Raw genomic sequence first — 20,368 nt, forward strand, 5'->3', positions numbered from 1 at the left:
GCAGAGGAGTAGCGAGGAGAGAGATGAATTAGTAGGGCAGCAGAGTTAAGGATATGGGGGAAAGCATGATTTCATTGATTGCGATAGATAGGTCTGGTAAGGAAGATCTATGGGATGGAGGAAAGATGATGAGTTCAGATTTGTCCACATTGAGTTTGAGGAAGCAAGAGGAGAAGAAGGAAGATATGGCTGGTAGGCACTCTGGGATTCTGGACAGCAGAGCGGTGACGTCTGGGCCAGAGAGGTAGATCTGAGTGTCATCAGCATAGAGGTGGTACTGGAATCCATGGGACATTATGAGTTGTCCCAAGCCAAGTGTAGATTGAGAAGAGTAGGGGTCCTAGAACAGAGCCTTGAGGGACTCCAACAGAGGGTGGGATGAGGAGGTAGTGTGGGAGTGTGAGACGCTGAATTTGCGGTTAGAAAGGTATGAGGAGATCCAGGATAGGGCGAGGTCTTTGATGCCAAAGGAGGAGAGGATCTGTAGTAAGAGGCAGTGGTCAACCGTGTCGAAAGCAGAGGACAGGTCTAGAAGGAGGAGTACAGAGTATTGTCCATTAGATTTCGCGGTAAGTAGGTCGTTAGTAATTTTGGTCAGGGCTGTCTCAGTTGAGTGATGGGGCGGAAACCAGATTGTAGATTGTCAAAGAGTAAGTTAGATGAGAGGTGGGAGGAAAGTTCAGCATGGACTTGCTGCTCCAGGAGTTTGGAAGTGAATGGGAGGGTTGGCTTTTTAAGGGTAGGCGTGATTGTGGCATGTTTGGAAGCAGAAGGGAAGGTGCCAGAAGATAGTGATAGTTTGAAGAGGTGGGTTAGGGATTGGATAAGTGTGGTAGTGAGTTTGGGGAGGATGTGGGATGGGATGGGGTCGAGCGCACAGGTGGTGAGGTGCGATTTGTAGAGGAGACAATTAAGCCCCCCTTCAGTGATGTTGGATAGGGAGGTTATGGGGTTTGGGCATTGGTCAGGTACACAAAGGGGTTGTGGTGGTTGAACAATGAAGACTTGCCTTGTCTGGTCGACCTTATTTTTAAAGTGTGTGGCAAAGTCCTCAGCAGAGATGAGGGAGGTTGGAGGGGGCAGTGGGGGGCGGAGGAGGGAGTTAAAGGTTTTGAATAACTGTTTGGGATTGTTGGATAGGGAAGATACGAGGGTTGTGAAGTAGGCCTGTTTAGCAGAGGTGAGAGCAGATTTAAAAGCGAGTATTGCCTGTTTGAATGCAGTGAAGTCGTCTTGCAAGTGTGTTTTCTTCCAACGCCGCTCCGCAACCCTGGACACTTGCCGGAGCTTTTTAGTGGTGTTATTATGCCAAGGTTGTCTATTGATACATCGCACTCTGCCATGGACGAGAGGGGCAACTGTGTCAATAGCTGATGTAAGAGTGGCATTGTAGAAAGCAGTGGCACTGTCTGTGTCGTGGAGTGAGGATATGGATGCCAGTGGTAGGATAGAGTCAGAGAGTGTGTGGGTGTCTCGGTGTACAAGGTTTCTGCGGGGGTGCGCATTTTGCTGGACATGGATGACCGGTGGGGAGGACAGGGATGAGAAGGTGAGCAGATGGTGGTCGGATAGAGGGAGAGGGGAGGTGGTGAAGTTAGATAGAGAGCAGAGACTGGTGAATACCAGGTCTAATGTATGTCCGTCTGTGTGGGTGGCTGCGGAGGACCACTGAGTACCGTATATACTCGAGTATAAGCCAACCCGAGTATAAGCCGACCCCCCTAATTTTGCCACAAAAAACTGGGAAAACTTAATGACTTGAGTATAAGCCTAGGGTGGGAAATGCAGCAGCTACCGATAAATGTCAAAAGTAAAAATAGATACCAATAAAAGTAAAATTAATTGAGACATCAGTAGGTTAAGTGTTTTTGAATATCCATATTGATCCAGGAGCCCCATATAATGCTCCACACAGTTTATGATGGGCCCCATAAGATGCTCCATATTAAAATATGCCCCATATAATCCTGCATAAAGATTAATAATGGCCCCATAAGATGCTCCATAGACACATGTTCCCAATATAATGCTGCACAAATGCTGATTATGGCCCCATAAGATGCTCCATACAGACCCTTGCCCCATATACCGTAATGCTCCACAAACGTTAATTATGGCCCCATACAGACACTTGCCCCATATAGTGCTGCACAAATGTTATGGCCCCATATAGTGCTGCACAAATGTTATGGCCCCATATAATGCTGCACAAATGTTATGGCCCTATATAGTGCTGCACAAATGTTATGGCCCCATATAGTGCTGCACAAATGTTATGGCCCCATATAGTGCTGCACAAATGTTATGGCCCTATATAGTGCTGCACAAATGTTATGGCCCCATATAGTGCTGCACAAATGTTATGGCCCCATATAGTGCTGCACAAATGTTATGGCCTCATATAGTGCTGCACAAATGTTATGGCCCCATATAGTGCTGCACAAATGTTATGGCCCCATATAGAGCTGCACAAATGTTATGGCCCCATATAGTGCTGCACAAATGTTATGGCCCCATATAGTGCTGCACAAATGTTATGGCCCCATATAGTTCTGCACAAATGTTATGGCCCCATATAGTGCTGCACAAACCTTATGGCCCCATAGATGCTCCATACAGACTCTTGCCCCATTTGCTGTTGCTGCGATAAAAAAAAATAAGTCACATACTCACCTCTCCGTCTCTCAGGCCCCCGGCACTTTCAATAGTTACCTGCTCCTTGTTCCGGTGCAGCTCCATCTTCCGCACTGACATTCAGCAGAGGGCGCGCACTAACTAAGTCACCGCGCCCTCTGACTTGAGCGTCACTGCTGAAGACAGAGCGACGCCCGGAACAAGGAAAGGTGACTATCGCACAGCGCAGCGCCCCCCCTCCCCGTTATACTTACCTGCTCCTGGCGCTGTGCAGTCCCTGCTTCCCCGACGCCGCAGCTTCATCCTGTACTAAGCGGTCACCGTTACCGCTCATTACAGTAATGAATATGCGGCTCCACCTCTATGGGAGGTGGAGCCGCATATTCATTACTGTAATGAGCGGTACCATGTGACCGCTCAGTACAGGAAGAATCTGCTGCTGCCGGCGCCGGGGAAGCCAGGGACCTGCAGGGACCGCGCCAGGAGTAGGTAAGTATAATTTCACAGCCCCCGCTCCCCCTCCCCTGCCAACCCCTGCGTATTACTCGAGTATAAGCCGAGAGGGGGACTTTCAGCCCAAGATAATGGGCTGAAAATCTCGGCTTGTACTCGAGTAATACGCAGGGGTCGGCAGGGGAGGGGGAGCGGGGGCTGTGAAATTATACTTACCTACTCCTGGCGCGGTCCCTGCAGGTCCCTGGCTTCCCCGGCGCCGGCAGCAGCAGATTCTTCCTGTACTGAGCAGTCACATGGTACCGCTCATTACAGTAATGAATATGCGGCTCCACCTCCCATAGAGGTGGAGCCGCATATTCATTACTGTAATGAGCGGTAACGGTGACCGCTTAGTATGTGTCCAGTTTTGGGCACCGGTGCTCAGGAAGGATATAATGGAACTAGAGAGAGTACAAAGGAGGGCAATAAAATTAATAAAGGGGATGGGAGAACTACAATACCCAGATAGATTAGCGAAATTAGGATTATTTAGTCTAGAAAAAAGACGACTGAGGGGCGATCTAATAACCATGTATAAGTATATAAGGGGACAATACAAATATCTCGCTGAGGATCTGTTTATACCAAGGAAGGTGACGGGCACAAGGGGGCATTCTTTGCGTCTGGAGGAGAGAAGGTTTTTCCACCAACATAGAAGAGGATTCTTTACTGTTAGGGCAGTGAGAATCTGGAATTGCTTGCCTGAGGAGGTGGTGATGGCGAACTCAGTCGAGGGGTTCAAGAGAGGCCTGGATGTCTTCCTGGAGCAGAACAATATTGTATCATACAATTATTAGCTTCTGTAGAAGGACGTAGATCTGGGTATTTATTATGATGGAATATAGGCTGAACTGGATGGACAAATGTCTTTTTTCGGCCTTACTAACTATGTTACTATGTTACTATGAGTATATGCGGTAAGTCCAAAGGATGAGGTAAGGGACAGAAGTTTGGAGGCTGTTGACTGAAGAGTATCAATGGGGATGTTGAAGTCACCCATGATGATGGTGGGAATATCAGCAGAGAGAAAGTGTAGAAGCCAGGTGGAGAATTGGTCAATAAAGGCAGTGGCCGGGCCTGGAGGTCAGTATTTGATAGCCACTTGGAGGTTGGAGGGAGAGTAGATGCGGACAGAGTGGACTTCAAAAGAGGGGAGGATAAAGGAGGGTAGAGGTGGGATTGGGTTAAAGGTGCAGTTATAAGAAAGGAGAAGACCCACTCCTCCACCATGTTTGTTGCCAGGTCGAGGGGTGTGGGTGAAGTGGAGGCCTCCGTAACACAGCGCAGCAGGGGAGGCGGTGTCAGAGGGTGTTAACCATGTTTCTGTGAGGCCAAGGAAGGCAAGATTGCCAGAGAGAAAAAGGTCTTGAATCACGTGAAGCTTATTGCAGATTGAGCAGGCATTCCAGAGTGCTCCGGAGAGAGGGAGCAGGGAGGTGGGCGTCAGGGGCACGGATTTTATGTTGGAAAGATTGTGGTAGTTCATATTAGATAGGGAGCGATAGGAGGGGGTAGTAGTGGAAGGTATAAGCTGTGGGGGTCCCGGGTTAGTAGATATGTCTCCAGCAGTGAGGAAAAGCAGAGAAAGGGAGAGCAGGTGGGAGAAAGAGAGTGGCCGGCTTGTTTTATGTTTTATTAGGACAGATTTGAGGTTGAGGAGCAGGTCAGCAGAGGAGGACAGGTGGGGAGGTAAGAGGGAAGGGGAGATGATTATTAGGTTAGAGAGTGCTGGGGTTTGTGATAGCGAAGGAGAGAGAGGATTAGTGGAGCAAACACTGTAAGGGCATAGGTAAACATGGTGAAGGAGTAAGATGGGTTAATAGAAAAGCTAGATCCAAGTAATAGAAAGTGCTAACTCAGCAGACAAACCCAAAAGAGACAGCGACATAGTGTGGGGTTCTGACTCCTGCCGTGACTAACTGCCGTTGAAATAACTGCGGCGTCTTTATGCTTAGCTTCGAAATGCTTTGCTGCAGAAATGTGGGTGCCTGACCCCACACGCATGCACTCCTTAAGATGCTACTAAATTTATAAGACTGAGTAAAGGATCAGGTGAGAGGGATTGTGGGTGCTTATTTGGGATAAATTAGCAATTGGCCAACACCCCAGGGGAGGTTACATGATCAAAGGCACTGAGCCTGGCTGTAACCATATGCTCTGACACCTTGAACGCGATAATATCTCCTGTGACCCCAGCATGGATGTACAGCAGTAAGTAATACAATGCAACAAATGAATTTAGCAAACATTCAGCAGGTACATTAAAGGGGAAGGTTGCAGAATCGTAGGCGGCAGATAACAGCGAGTAGAGATGTTTGTACCATTAAAGGGGAAGGTTGCAGGATCGTAGGCGGCAGATAACAGCGAGTAGAGATGTTTGTACCATTAAAGGGGAAGGTTGCAGGATGGTAGGCAGCAGATAACAGCGAGTAGAGATGTTTGTACCATTAAAGGGGAAGGTTGCAGGATGGTAGGCAGCAGATAACAGCGAGTAGAGATGTTTGTACCATTAAAGGGGAAGGTTGCAGGATGGTAGGCGGCAGATAACAGCGAGTAGAGATGTTTGTACCTGTATGAGTATAAAATCAATTAAGTGATTGAAATAAGATTGAGTGTTTGTCTATGCTCATCAATAAACTGATGGATTATATCGCACATTACATCAAATTACAACAAAACTACATCAAAGATTACAACAAGACTCAACAAAAACCAAAAGAGAGAAATGTCAATTTACTGGTGAGGTCGCCCCCCACAAGCTCCCCAGCTCCCCCCCCCCCGACTCGCGTTCCAAGAACATATGTTTAATAGACATGTAACATATTCTTATATAATAAAATATAGCATAGTTTAATAGTAATGGAAGAACATCAACTTGGCCTGAATATGTTTATATTGCTATAGCTTAGTGTTTCTTTAAAATCTAAGGTGTAAATACCATTCATTAATTGATATAGTGATATAACAGATGGAGGGTTACAGTTGTGCCTACAGGAGGCGATAGCAGCCACAGTGGAAACTATCATTTGCTTATCAGTCCACACATAGCAATGGAGCTGGGAGCCTCGGGCTTTGATTTGAGGTTTTGCAGCCTCTAAGAAACAGTTACCTTATTAAACAGCAATGAATAGGGTTGAAGGACAGAGCAAAGTCGTATCATATGGTTTCAGGGGTGTAAAGCTTTGGAGGAGTCCCTATGAGTGATATATGGTTTCATATCAGGTGCAGCACAGGAGAAGACTTCATGTGAAGAAACATACCGGTAGTTAAAAGAAGGAAAACAGAAATCAGATGTGTTTGGGGTTTATTGTAATACATCATCCTTGTCCACCACTCCATTAAGTTAACTTTCTATTTTTTCTTAATGGCTCTTTTCTCTTGTGTTAATCTTCTCATTTTTTTTGCAAATTTTTGTTTATTGAAAGCAACAAAAATTGGCTACCTCGGATCACTGCCCAAATCATCCCACATACAAACCCCCATTCTCTGTGTTTCCTTACAATCTTAATTTTTGGCATTTTTGGCCATGACTGGCCATGACCATACAAGAGTACAGGGTTAGAATTAATCTTGACGGTATCCTAACTTGATCTCGCTAGGAGATACTCATTGAGGATTGACTTTTTATATAAGGGCTGATTGAAAATGGACTTAGGGAAAGTTTAAGGACAATAATAAAAAAATAAATAAATGGAGACTCCAGAATAATTGAGCCATTGCTTTATGTAGCTTCTTCCGGCTCCTCCGCATGGCCCACCTCGTCCCACCATGTGGGGATGCCAGCCTACTTACCGCCACAGCTGCAGCAATGTTCCCAAAGGTTGTCTCCTCCTCCTCTGTGCGTGCCTAGAATGATGTGCAACCTCTTCTCAGCTTTTAAGAGGCAGAGCGCGCACATAGTAAAATGCCCCCCCAATGTCAGCTGGGAGTCATTTAGTTAAAGTACTCACCTGTAAGATGTCTTCCAGTCAATAGCTGGGAGGCATCTTGTATAAAAGGCACCCTCCCCAATAGGGAGATGCCTGAGCAACCCCTATAGTTTAGTGTTAGGTGTGTTGGTGTGTGCCCCGTTAGCCTGTTAAACTTATTCCTGTATCCAGTTTTCCTGTTAGCCTTGTATAGTTTGTCTGAGTTCTTGCGACCGCTTCGGCGGTATCCTAATCCTGATTCCGCATCTGCGGTACCTATACACGGTCTCCTGATCTCGATGTGGCCAGTCCTGTTTCCGTTGTCCCAGGTCCAGAACTGTTTCCTGAAAGTTTCTTGTTTACACTCGTAGATATCTTCAATATTCTAACTACCTGTACAGTCCGTCAGTGATCTCGGTCTCCCCATGTCAGCGAACCCAACCCCAGGGATCGGCAGCTGCAGTATCGGCCCCTGCCTAGGATTGGTACCTGGCGGCTACCTGAAGCACCTGTCTCCACCATCAGGAGCTCCAGCGAACACCAGGTAGTCGCTTAGCTACGCCTTTTCCTAGGCAGGTCCGGCCTGTGGCACAGTGGGTCCATGAACCATGTGCACCAACTGCAGTCGTGACACTCTACTTTTGTAGATGGCCGTGCCGGGTTTCCATATAGAGATCCCAGATTGTCACTCTTTGAGCAGAATAAGATAAATTGTGTATTTTGAATAAATACACAATTTATCTTATTCTACAGTTTTATCTTATTCATGAGATTTTCTAAACCTGACTATTGTGATCCCCACTAACATTGCAAACACGGGTCCCACATACCAGTGTGAAAGAACAGTAGTGCCCATGCCGGACCACCGCCCTACTAATTTCTATGTGTCTGTGGAGCAGTAGTCATACATGCCCACTTACATTCTATTTATAAAGGGAACGCTGGACCTCTATTTTGGTGATTGGTGGGGGTCCTAGAGGTTGGATCATCACTGGTTATTGAGAGACATAGTACACTGTTATCACTGTACCTATAGACAATGAACCGAGCGGTTCTCATGCAATGTGCTCTATTGCTCCATTCATACTGGGGACACTGGATCCCCATTGATGATTGGCAAGAGGACTAAGGAGTCAGATCCCACTATCATATAGGGTCTATGAGAGTGAAAGTGGGCACCACTCCTCTAGGCAGTGAATATAGAGGTATAAAAATGAAGATGGCTCGCGGCACCCCAATATTGGACAACTACAAAGGGCACATAAGCTCAAAAAGGACGCCCAGTCAAAAAAGTTCCAAGGAGTCAAAAAAATTCAATAGCATGCTCGAAAAAGACCAATGGCTGGTTGAAACGTCACATCTATGGCAGGTTAAATTAAATCTTGAAGCTTTTTTCTCCTGAATTAGATGCTCTTTCTTCTAGTGAACGGAGAGGCGTTCACACATGTGTACTACTGCTCTTTTCATACAAGAACCCCTTTCTTGGCTGGGGTCCCAGTGGTCTTGATTGATGGTCATACATTTATCCCCCATTTTATGGATCTGGCTAGGTCATGCCTTAGTTGCTGTGATGGGCTATAGAAATAAAACAAAACAAAACTGGACTTTGAGACCCTTTGAAGCCTAGTTGTGACTATTTCCCCTGCACCCTGCATGACTACACCTCTGTTGTTGTCCAGGTGCCCTAATATTGAGTGAAATTCTTGAGTTTTCTGACCTGCTACTGGAACCTATCACATGTAGCTTTGTGAATGTTTCCATTTAAACCACATTTTAGATTTATTTGCTATTTGTAAAATAAAAATCAAAGTCTGCGAAGTTACTAACGATTTAAAAACCAATGAAAAGGAAGCGTACGCTCGCGAGCTGCAATAAATCCATAGCGGCCATCATTTATAGCACTCAATCCCTCTACATTACATCTATTTTGCTGGAATAGTAGGTACGGCCCAGTCTTGAAAAATATTTGGTTGACTATCGACATTTACAGGCTTTTCGGGAGCAATAAACTATCCACATTCGTGTATTATTTTTAATCTGGTCAGCCTCCTTTTTGGCTGTTTGCCACTGGCATGAAAGCTGTCTTTAGCCTTCCGCAGTTGATTTTACTTCCCGTCATTTACAGTTGCAATATTTAAAGCATTGCCAGCCGGGCTCCAACATAGTTTTGTCTGTTTTGGGTTATTCCACCACATGGTTTACATTAGTCTCACGATTCTCACTTTTTGAAAATGTGTATTGCGTTTGAGCACTGGTTCAATAGAAGTTGAGACACCAAGATCATATGAGAGGTCCACGGTTCGTGACATGACGATTCAAGTATCTCACATGATTTAGTAGCTGACTTGTTTACGACCATTATCCTGACTTTTATGGAAGAGGGATCAGAGTGTAACGTTTTTGATTGATTAAGAGAATATGGAGGTCTTGGCAATTTCTGTAGAAACATTCACTTTAGGAGTGGTGTAGGGTGTGGAAAAAGAGATCTGGTATTAGTGGGGTTGTGTTGAGCATAGCAAACCCTGAGCACTTTATTGTCCATCCTCCTGGTACTAATTAATTCTTCCAGTGAAGGGATAGGAGGTTCCCCAAGTGCTGCAAAAAAGCACAGTGCGACTAAAAAAATGCACTAACAACCACCCACAGACATTATGTACCTGTCGGACAAATGATTATAGACTGATCAATTGGCTGAGCACTCCTGTGTTCTCTATGAGCCTCTAACAGATTCCCCTGTCATCCTCCCGACTGCCCTGTACCAGACTCCTGTGTCCTGCTCCAGACTCCTGTGTCCTGCTCCAGACTCCTGTGTAATGCTCCAGACTCCGGTATCCTGTTCCAGATTCCTGTTTCCTGCTCCAGACTTCCAATGTCCTCCTCCAGATTCCTGTGTTCTACTGCAGGCTCCCTTGTCCTCCTTCAGACTCCCGTGTCCTCCTCCAGACTCCCGTGTCCTCCTCCAGACTCCTGTGTCCTCCTACAGACTCCTGTGTCCTCCTACAGACTCCTGTGTCCTCCTCCAGACTCAATATGTCTCCCTCCATACTCCGATCCCCCTCCAGACTTTTTTGCAGCAGCTTATGTCCAGAGAGACAAAAGGATCAGCCGCTGAAATTCAGCCACCCAAACTCTTCTCTCTCCCAACATCATCTGTCGAAGGAGAGTTGGAAAAAAAACAATACAAATTAGACAGTTTGCTGAACCCAATGATATCAGCACTTTTGAATGACTCCTGTCTAATGTGTACTTAGGGAGAAGACCCCACAGGGTCAAGGAAAAGTGGCCATCTCTCAGCCTTTGGCTCTGACATCTACCAAATACTGCTGCCCAAACATGAATAATGTCTAGGTTGCAGGGTAATGAAGAACCCAACAGGAGCAAAAATCTCCGTGGAAAACAAGATGACATAAAACATTAAACTTTTTGGTCATGTTGTAGAGAAGTACTGCATGATTTTTCAGTCTTTCCTTTTATAAGTCTAGTCCTACAGAGCAGCTACGAGGAAACTGAGGCCTCACCAGGTTGTTGTTGAAATCCAAGTGGTCACACCATAAATTGACTGTAAGACAATCTGATAAATCTGCAACATCAAACGTGATCTGTGAGTTTTGTCCACAGTACCACTGGTGGAGTCATACCCTTAGGCTCTTCTAACTTCTATAGACTCGTAGTTACACATGTTTCTGATCTCCAAGACCATCCATTCTTATCTTTGTCTCCAGCTTTAATTCCACTAATCACTGTAAATGATAGAAATAATCTACAATTGAATGCTAACCCATTATGAAAATGATTACAGTTAACGCTTATGGTTTAGTGAGCAGTAATATCATTAAATCAGGAGGCTTTATTAACTTAACATCGACCCTGCCTTCAACTGCGTTCTATAACGAAGATCAAAGGTGGACATACTCAAGATTGTTTTAAAGTAACCCAAAAAGTAAAAAAAAAATTATCAGAACCTATAATGGCCATAAATACAGTATAGTCCACTAGTTTATTTTTTGTTTCTTTTATTTATATATCTCATATTTTTTTTATATACTCCCTTTTTGTAGATCTCTTTATTATTAAATTCATTATTTTCTTTTTATTCAATGAATTACGTTCCTTTTAAATATCGGAGATTTTCTTCAAAGTAGCCATGGGGCCTATAGGATCCTTAGTCAGGAAGTGACATCTACATTGTGAGCATGCTCTGTGACATGTGCAGAGGTCACAATGAAGAGAGAGGGAGGATGAGCTGAGTTTTAACATCCGTTATTGTTAGCGGTGGATCCTTTTGTTTTCCACCTCCAGCTCTCTTACCTTTTATTCTTACCCTGACTTGTGTAAACACCAGAAATTGGAAAATTAAAGGAAGTGAAAACTTGAAAAGTTAATTAAAAATATTCTATTTTTCCTTGATCTAAAATATTGGTTTAGACGATAGGTAATTTATAATAATACATAATCTCTAATGATCATAGTCTAATACCTGAAGACATAATGTAATCATGTCCAGTCTTGAGTAATATGCAAACGGAGCATATTTTGAGTAGGTATGCTCAAAGAAGGATGGTCTACATAGTCATTCCTCGCTATGAGACTCCCACCTAATAGATGACTGACTAGTGCAATGTGAAAGATTTGAGGTCGGTGAGATTTAGGCTATGAAAAAATACTGATCTCATCTATGAACTTGAGGATAAATTACAAACAAATGGTGTAACTTACCAAAAAGTTGGGTTAAGTTAGAAAGAATGGAAAAGTTTATCTTGGACATCTGTGAAATCCTACCACAAATTTCTTTTTTTTTTTGGCTCCTTTAACTTGGCTAAGAAGTATAACTGTGTCATTAACGTTCTCAAATATTTTAACGTCATGCCAAATATTTAATCTACTACACCATTAAAGACCACAGAGTGGTGCAAACCAAAGATGAGCCTCTCATCAAGAAGTCAACATGGGCAACAACTTTTAAGTTAGGACTTCCAAGAAAGAGTCCACTGTCATAAATTATTGGAAAAGCTTGACAAGAATTATTTTTCTTTGCAACTACTGTGAGATAGTTGTAACCATTGGACAACATTATGTTACCCAACTTGTCCTCAATCCCAGGACATCAGATGGCACTGAAAGAGGGTGTTGATTGAGGCAAACTTGAATGAGATGTGTAATTTGAAGATGGCTGAAATGTCTTAAGTCATGACAGTCACATCCGTTCTGACTCCGGTGTTGACCTGTCCCGATAAAGTTGCCCAGTAGAATTGTGATGGAACGGTTGGTCCTCATAGACAGTAAAAGTAATCTTTTGAAATGCTGTTGAGCAAATGTTGATCTTTTTGAAAACCGTAGACGTCAACTCAATTCATAGGTTAGTCCAATCTTGTGGCACGATAGCAATGTAGATTAGTTGAAAGCTACATTTGAGCAAAGGTTTCAGCAGGTCCTGGTTCACTGGCCATGTCATTAGTCTAGAGTACAAGCCTCCTACTTGCCAGCATTCCCAACTCTTCTGATGAGTAGGGCTGGTGTGATGTCATGCGTGTTTCAACCTGCAACGATGATGTCACACCTAGGCTTGAGCGACTTTTACTTTTATAGGATTGGGTCGGGTTTCACGAAATCCGACTTTCTCAAAAGTCGGGTCGAGTGAAATCGGCTGATCCTATAGAAAAGTCAGGGTCGGGGTCGGCCGAAACACGAAACCCAATGCAGTGCAATGGGATACTATGGAAACTCTCCTTCAGGCCCTGGGATCCATATTTAAGTGTAAAATAAATAATTAAAATAAAAAATATTGCTTTACTTACCCTCTGACGCGCCCTAGTACTAACCCGCAGCCTTCCTTCCTTAGAATCAGCGCGTGAAGGACCTTGGTTGACGTCGCGGCTTGTGATTGGTCGCGCGACCGCCCATGTGACCGCTCACGCGACCAATCACAAGCCGCGACGTCACCGAAGGTCCTTCAAGCGCTGATTCTTAGGAAGGAAGGCTGCCGGAAAGAAGCAGGGCGCATCCGAGGGTGAGTATATTCCTATTAGGTATATTCCTATTAGGTATATACTCACCCTCGGACGCGCCCTGCTTCTTTCGGGCAGCCATCCTTCCTAAGAATCAGCGCTTGAAGGACTTTCGGTGACATCGTGGCTTGTGATTGGTCTCGTGAGCGGTCACATGGGCGGTCGCGCGACCAATCACAAGCCGCAACGTCATCTAAGGTCTTTCACGCGCTGGAAGGAAAGCTGCTGGTTAGTACCAGGGCGCGTCAGAGGGTAAGTATAGCAATATTTTTTATTTTAATTCTTTATTTTACACTTAAATATGGATTCCGATACCGATTTCCGATATTGCAAACATATCGGAACTCGGTATCGGAATTTCGATACCAGATTCAGAAGATCGCCGACCTCATGGCCGACCCCACACAGGGGTCGGGTCGGGTTTCATGAAACCCGACTTTGCCAAAAGTCGGCGACTTCTGAAAATGGCCAACCCGTTTCGCTCAACCCTAGTCACACCTGGCCTACTATTCAGAGGTGGGGATGTCGGCAGGTAGGAGGAGGTTTGCACGGCTCTGGACCACCTATGTGGCTGCTGGACCAGAGTCATGCACATGTTTTTTTCTCGACTCTAAGGTTACCTGAATCTGACGATTTTAGGGTGGTTTGGCATTCTTACTTCCCCCGATATTGGGGAATAGCAAGGATCAGGTAGTTGGTTTTCAATATGACCAGTCCTTGTGATTAGTCACCACCAAGTTGTCTGACAGCAGCTGTCTATTAATACACATGCAAACAAGCAAAAGCATGTGTACAGGAGAGACAGGAGGAATAGTTGTCACACGGTGTGTGTGGCCAGCTATAGCTTTGGAAATATGCCTACGTTGGTAGACCGGCGCCCTTGTAAATATCAATACTTTTTCTCAGAGCTCTTGCAAGGTAAATTCGTCATCTCACAAGAAGGGTCCAAATAATCTGTTCACTGGAGAAGTTCAAGAATGTGATGATCTCCCATGCCCCCAGCGTGGAGAATCTGGGGTTGCCCGGGCATCAAATACCATAATTACAGCATAAGAGACTGAGTAACCTGCCGAGTTTATATTTTGCTCATACAAATGTAACATGAATATATTTGACATCTACCTCAGCAAACAAATTAATGCTAATTAAAGATTAATGCGATATAATTAGCATTAAAATGCGATTACATTATGGGTAAGTGGACCAGGAATAGACACCTGTAACGTGCCTCCCTGCTTCTTGTAATACTCCCGCTTTTGTTTTCGCAGCAAACAGAAGCAGCGGAGCAGCGGGAAGCTCGCAGACCGGAGATGCGCTGGGAAAAGCTCTGGCGTCAGTAAGTGTCTAACCATTTCCAATATTCGAGGTTTCTTGGCAACAGTTTTACATTAAATTTGTAAATCGCTAAAAATGTAGCAGAGCTGAGTCTGTCATTGGGATCGTTCAGGATGATTTCACATTGTTATTGGCTTTACGTAGGGCTGCAGGTAAAGTTAGCTCAGCTCTGCTACATCTGCACATAGAAAGTAGGAAACGGTATTCCTACTTTATTCCATGTCAGGTTCCCGAAAGTCAATCACTTCTGTATGTAATTAGGTAAACCGGACTGACGGGTTATCTTTAATAGTTTAGTGACAACTAATATGGCTGACATTACATCCAGGTGACAACCAATATGGCTGACATTACATCTAGGTCACAACCAATATGGCTGACATTACATCCAGGTGACAACCAATATGGCTGACATTACAGCCACGTCACAACCAATATGGCTGACATTACATCCAGGTGAAAACCAATATGGCTGACATTACATCCAGGTCACACCCAATATGGCTGACATTACATCCAGGTCACACCCAATATGGCTGACATTACATCCAGGTCACAACCAATATGGCTGATATTACATGCAGGTCACAACCAATATGGCTGACATTACATGCAGGTCACAACCAATATGGCTGACATTACATCCAGGTCACAACCAATATGGCTGACATTATATCCAGGTGACAACCAATATGGCTGACATAACATCCAGGTCACACCCAATATGGCTGACATTACATCCAGGTCACACCCAATATGGCTGACATTACATCCAGGTCACAACCAATATGGCTGACATTACATCCAGGTCACACCCAATATGGCTGACATTACATCTAGGTCACAACCAATATGGCTGACATTACATCCAGGTCACACCCAATATGGCTGACATTACATCCAGGTCACAACCAATATGGCTGACATTACATCCAGGTCACACCCAATATGGCTGACATTACATCTAGGTCACAACCAATATGGCTGACATTACATCCAGGTCACACCCAATATGGCTGACATTACATCCAGGTCACACCCAATATGGCTGACATTACATCCAGGTGACAACCCATATGGCTGACATTACATCCAGGTCACAACCAATATGGCTGACATTACATCCAGGTGACAACCAATATGGATTGCATTACATCCAGGTCACAACCATAATGGCTGACATTACAGCCAGGTGACAACCAATATGGCTGACATTATAGCCAGGTGACAACCAATATGGCTGACATTACATCCAGGTGACAACCAATATGGCAGACATTACATCCAGGTGACAACCAATATGGCTGACATTACAGCCATGTCACACTCACAACCAATATGGCTGACATTACATCCAGGTGACAACCAATATGGCTGACATTACATCCAGGTGACAACCAATATGGCTGACATTACATCCAGGTGACAACTAATATGGCTGACATTACATCCAGGTGACAACCAATATGGCTGACATTACATCCAGGTGACAACCAATATGGCTGACATTACAGCCACGTCACAACCAATATGGCTGACATTACATCCAGGTGACAACCAATATGACTGACATTACATCCAGGTGACAACTAATATGGCTGACATTACATCCAGGTGACAACCAATATGGCTGACATTACATCCAGGTGACAACCAATATGGCTGACATTACAGCCACGTCACAACCAATATGGCTGACATTACATCCAGGTGACAACCAATATGGCTGACATTACAGCCAGGTGACAACCAATATGGCTGACATTACAGCCATGTCACACTCACAACCAATATGGCTGACATTACATCCAGGTGACAACCAATATGGCTGACATTACATCCAGGTGACAACTAATATGGCTGACATTACATCCAGGTGACAACCAATATGACTGACATTACATCCAGGTGACAACTAATATGGCTGACATTACATCCAGGTGACAACCAATATGGCTGACATTACATCCAGGTGACAACCAATATGGCTGACATTACAGCCACGTCACAACCAATATGGCTGACATTACATCCAGGTGACAACCAATATGACTGACATTACATCCAGGTGACAACTAATATGGCTGACATTACATCCAGGTGACAACCAATATGGCTGACATTACATCCAGGTGACAACCAATATGGCTGACATTACAGCCACGTCACAACCAATATGGCTGACATTACATCCAGGTGACAACCAATATGGCTGACATTACAGCCAGGTGACAACCAATATGACTGACATTACATCCAGGTGACAACCAATATGGCTGACATTACATCCAGGTGACAACTAATATGGCTGACATTACATCCAGGTCACAACCAATATGGCTGACATTACATCCAGGTGACAACCAATATGGCTGACATTACATCCAGGTCACAACCATAATGGCTGACATTACAGCCAGGTGACAACCAATATGGCTGACATTACATCCAGGTGACAACTAATATGGCTGACATTACATCCAGGTCACAACCATAATGGCTGACATTACAGCCAGGTGACAACCAATATGGCTGACATTATAGCCAGGTGACATCCAATATGGCTGACATTACATCCAGGTGACAACCAATATGGCTGACATTACATCCAGGTGACAACTAATATGGCTGACATTACAGCCAGGTGACAACCAATATGGCTGACATTACATCCAGGTGACAACCAATATGGCTGACATTACATCCAGGTGACAACCAATATGGCTGACATTACAGCCACGTCACAACCAATATGGCTGACATTACATCCAGGTGACAACCAATATGGCTGACATTACAGCCAGGTGACAACCAATATGGCTGACATTACATCCAGGTGACAACCAATATGACTGACATTACATCCAGGTGACAACCAATATGGCTGACATTACATCCAGGTGACAACTAATATGGCTGACATTACATCCAGGTCACAACCAATATGGCTGACATTACATCCAGGTGACAACCAATATGGCTGACATTACATCCAGGTCACAACCATAATGGCTGACATTACAGCCAGGTGACAACCAATATGGCTGACATTACATCCAGGTGACAACTAATATGGCTGACATTACATCCAGGTCACAACAATAATGGCTGACATTACATCCAGGTGACAACCAATATGGCTGACATTACAGCCAGGTGACAACCAATATGGCTGACATTATAGCCAGGTGACATCCAATATGGCTGACATTACATCCAGGTGACAACCAATATGGCTGACATTACATCCAGGTGACAACTAATATGGCTGACATTACAGCCAGGTGACAACCAATATGGCTGACATTACAGCCAGGTGACAACCAATATGGCTGACATTACAGCCACGTCACAACCAATATGGCTGACATTACATCCAGGTGACAACCAATATGACTGACATTACATCCAGGTGACAACTAATATGGCTGACATTACAGCCACGTCACAACCAATATGGCTGACATTACATCCAGGTGACAACCAATATGGCTGACATTACAGCCAGGTGACAACCAATATGGCTGACATTACATCCAGGTGACAACCAATATGACTGACATTACATCCAGGTGACAACCAATATGGCTGACATTACATCCAGGTGACAACTAATATGGCTGACATTACATCCAGGTGACAACCAATATGGCTGACATTACATCCAGGTGACAACCAATATGGCTGACATTACATCCAGGTCACAACCAATATGGCTGACATTACATCCAGGTGACAACCAATATGGCTGACATTACATCCAGGTCACAACCATAATGGCTGACATTACAGCCAGGTGACAACCAATATGGCTGACATTACATCCAGGTGACAACTAATATGGCTGACATTACATCCAGGTCACAACAATAATGGCTGACATTACATCCAGGTGACAACCAAAATGGCTGACATTACAGCCATGTCACACTCACAACCAATATGGCTGACATTACAGCCAGGTGACAACCAATATGGCTGACATTATAGCCAGGTGACAACCAATATGGCTGACATTATAGCCAGGTGACATCCAATATGGCTGACATTACATCCAGGTGACAACCAATATGGCTGACATTACAGCCAGGTGACAACCAATATGGCTGACATTATAGCCAGGTGACATCCAATATGGCTGACATTACATCCAGGTGACAACCAATATGGCTGACATTACATCCAGGTGACAACTAATATGGCTGACATTACAGCCAGGTGACAACCAATATGGCTGACATTACATCCAGGTGACAACCAATATGGCTGACATTACATCCAGGTGACAACCAATATGGCTGACATTACATCCAGGTGACAACCAATATGACTGACATTACATCCAGGTGACAACTAATATGGCTGACATTACATCCAGGTGACAACCAATATGGCTGACATTACAGCCACGTCACAACCAATATGGCTGACATTACATCCAGGTGACAACCAATATGGCTGACATTACAGCCAGGTGACAACCAATATGGCTGACATTACAGCCAGGTGACAACCAATATGGCTGACATTACATCCAGGTGACAACCAATATGACTGACATTACATCCAGGTGACAACCAATATGACTGACATTACATCCAGGTGACAACCAATATGGCTGACATTACATCCAGGTGACAACCAATATGGCTGACATTACAGCTAAGTGACAACCAATATGGCTGACAGTATATCCAGGTGATAACCAATATGGCCGACATTACATCCAGGTGACAACCAATATGGCTGACATTACAGCCAGGTGACAACTAATATGGCTGACATTACATCCAGGGGACAACCAATAAGGCTGACATTACAGGCAAGTAACAACCAATATGGCTGACATTACATCCAGGTGAAAACCAATATGGCTGACATTACATCCAGGTGACAACCAATATGGCTGACATTACAGCCATGTCACACTCACAACCAATATGGCTGACATTACAGCCATGTCACACTCACAACCAATATGGCTGACATTACAGCCATGTCACACTCACAACCAATATGGCTGACATTACTTCCGAGTTACAAGCCTGTATATAAGGTGATACATATTTATTTATATGAGAAACTTACGAGTCTTTTCTATATTTCAGATCTATTCACCCGATCACACCACCAACAGTTTTTCTTCCAACCCTTCAACTCCCGTGGGGTCTCCGCCATCTCTCTCCGGTACGATATGACGCCATATTTCCTGCGATAACTACCTGTAAAGATGTCCGCCATCACTGAATCTATGGACTGAGTGTCATTACTGCTCTGTAGACTATATACATGTGCGGTTTGTAGTGGATCCAGTCCGTCCAGATGTGCCCCCTCCATCTGCCGCCCCCTAACACGTCCACCGTGTCCGCCATGCTCATAGAAGATCAGTAACTTTACAATACACTGAAATATTATAATGCACAAAAAGGCGCAGTTTCATGTTCCCTGGGGAAAAAAAACTATAAAAAAATACATTAAAAAAAAGTAAAATATTTTTAAAGAACTTAAAAAATATAAAAGTTCATATCGCCCTTTTTTTTCCAGAATGTAAATAAAACCTAAAAAATTGTCTATTTTGTATCGCCACGTGCAAAGCTGTCCGAACTATTACAATATTATATATACAGTAAACCAATGGGAAAAAAAAAGTAGAAATAACAAAGTTCAAAAATGAAGAGATTAGAAAGTCGTATGACCCCAAAGTGGTAGACGGCGAACGGACGCTGCAGCCTTAGCCGCCCGGAAGTGTGACTGAGGCACCGGCGAAACGATCGGACACTTTCAAAAGCACATATGCTGCGCTGAACATTGCGCGCAGGCAGAAATCTGGAACATATGTATTATGGAAACACTTCCGCTAGGTGTTACGTCTGCGTTTACTATTGTTACACTACTGGAGCAGACTTTAGTGTAACCAGCACAGATGGTAGATCGGGTTCCCGTGACCTACTGCTTCATCAGTGCTATAGGAATCGGGGAGACGTCAGGTTC

General features: G+C 44.3%; 1 protein-coding gene across 11 annotated transcripts in view; it reads left to right on the forward strand.

The window, feature by feature from the left end:
• TCF4 (transcription factor 4) overlaps positions 1-20,368 on the forward strand; it is a 581,252-nt gene that overhangs the window by 507,527 nt on the left and 53,357 nt on the right. For all 11 annotated transcript variants that reach the window (XM_069746012.1, XM_069746015.1, XM_069746018.1 and 8 more), the window contains 2 exons: positions 14,311-14,378; positions 19,486-19,564. In XM_069746012.1, coding sequence (XP_069602113.1) covers positions 14,311-14,378; positions 19,486-19,564 — 147 coding nt within the window. The remainder of the gene's footprint in view (positions 1-14,310; positions 14,379-19,485; positions 19,565-20,368) is intronic.

Source organism: Ranitomeya imitator, chromosome 1, assembly GCF_032444005.1.
Source record: "Ranitomeya imitator isolate aRanImi1 chromosome 1, aRanImi1.pri, whole genome shotgun sequence".
NCBI classification, from domain to species: domain Eukaryota; kingdom Metazoa; phylum Chordata; class Amphibia; order Anura; family Dendrobatidae; genus Ranitomeya; species Ranitomeya imitator.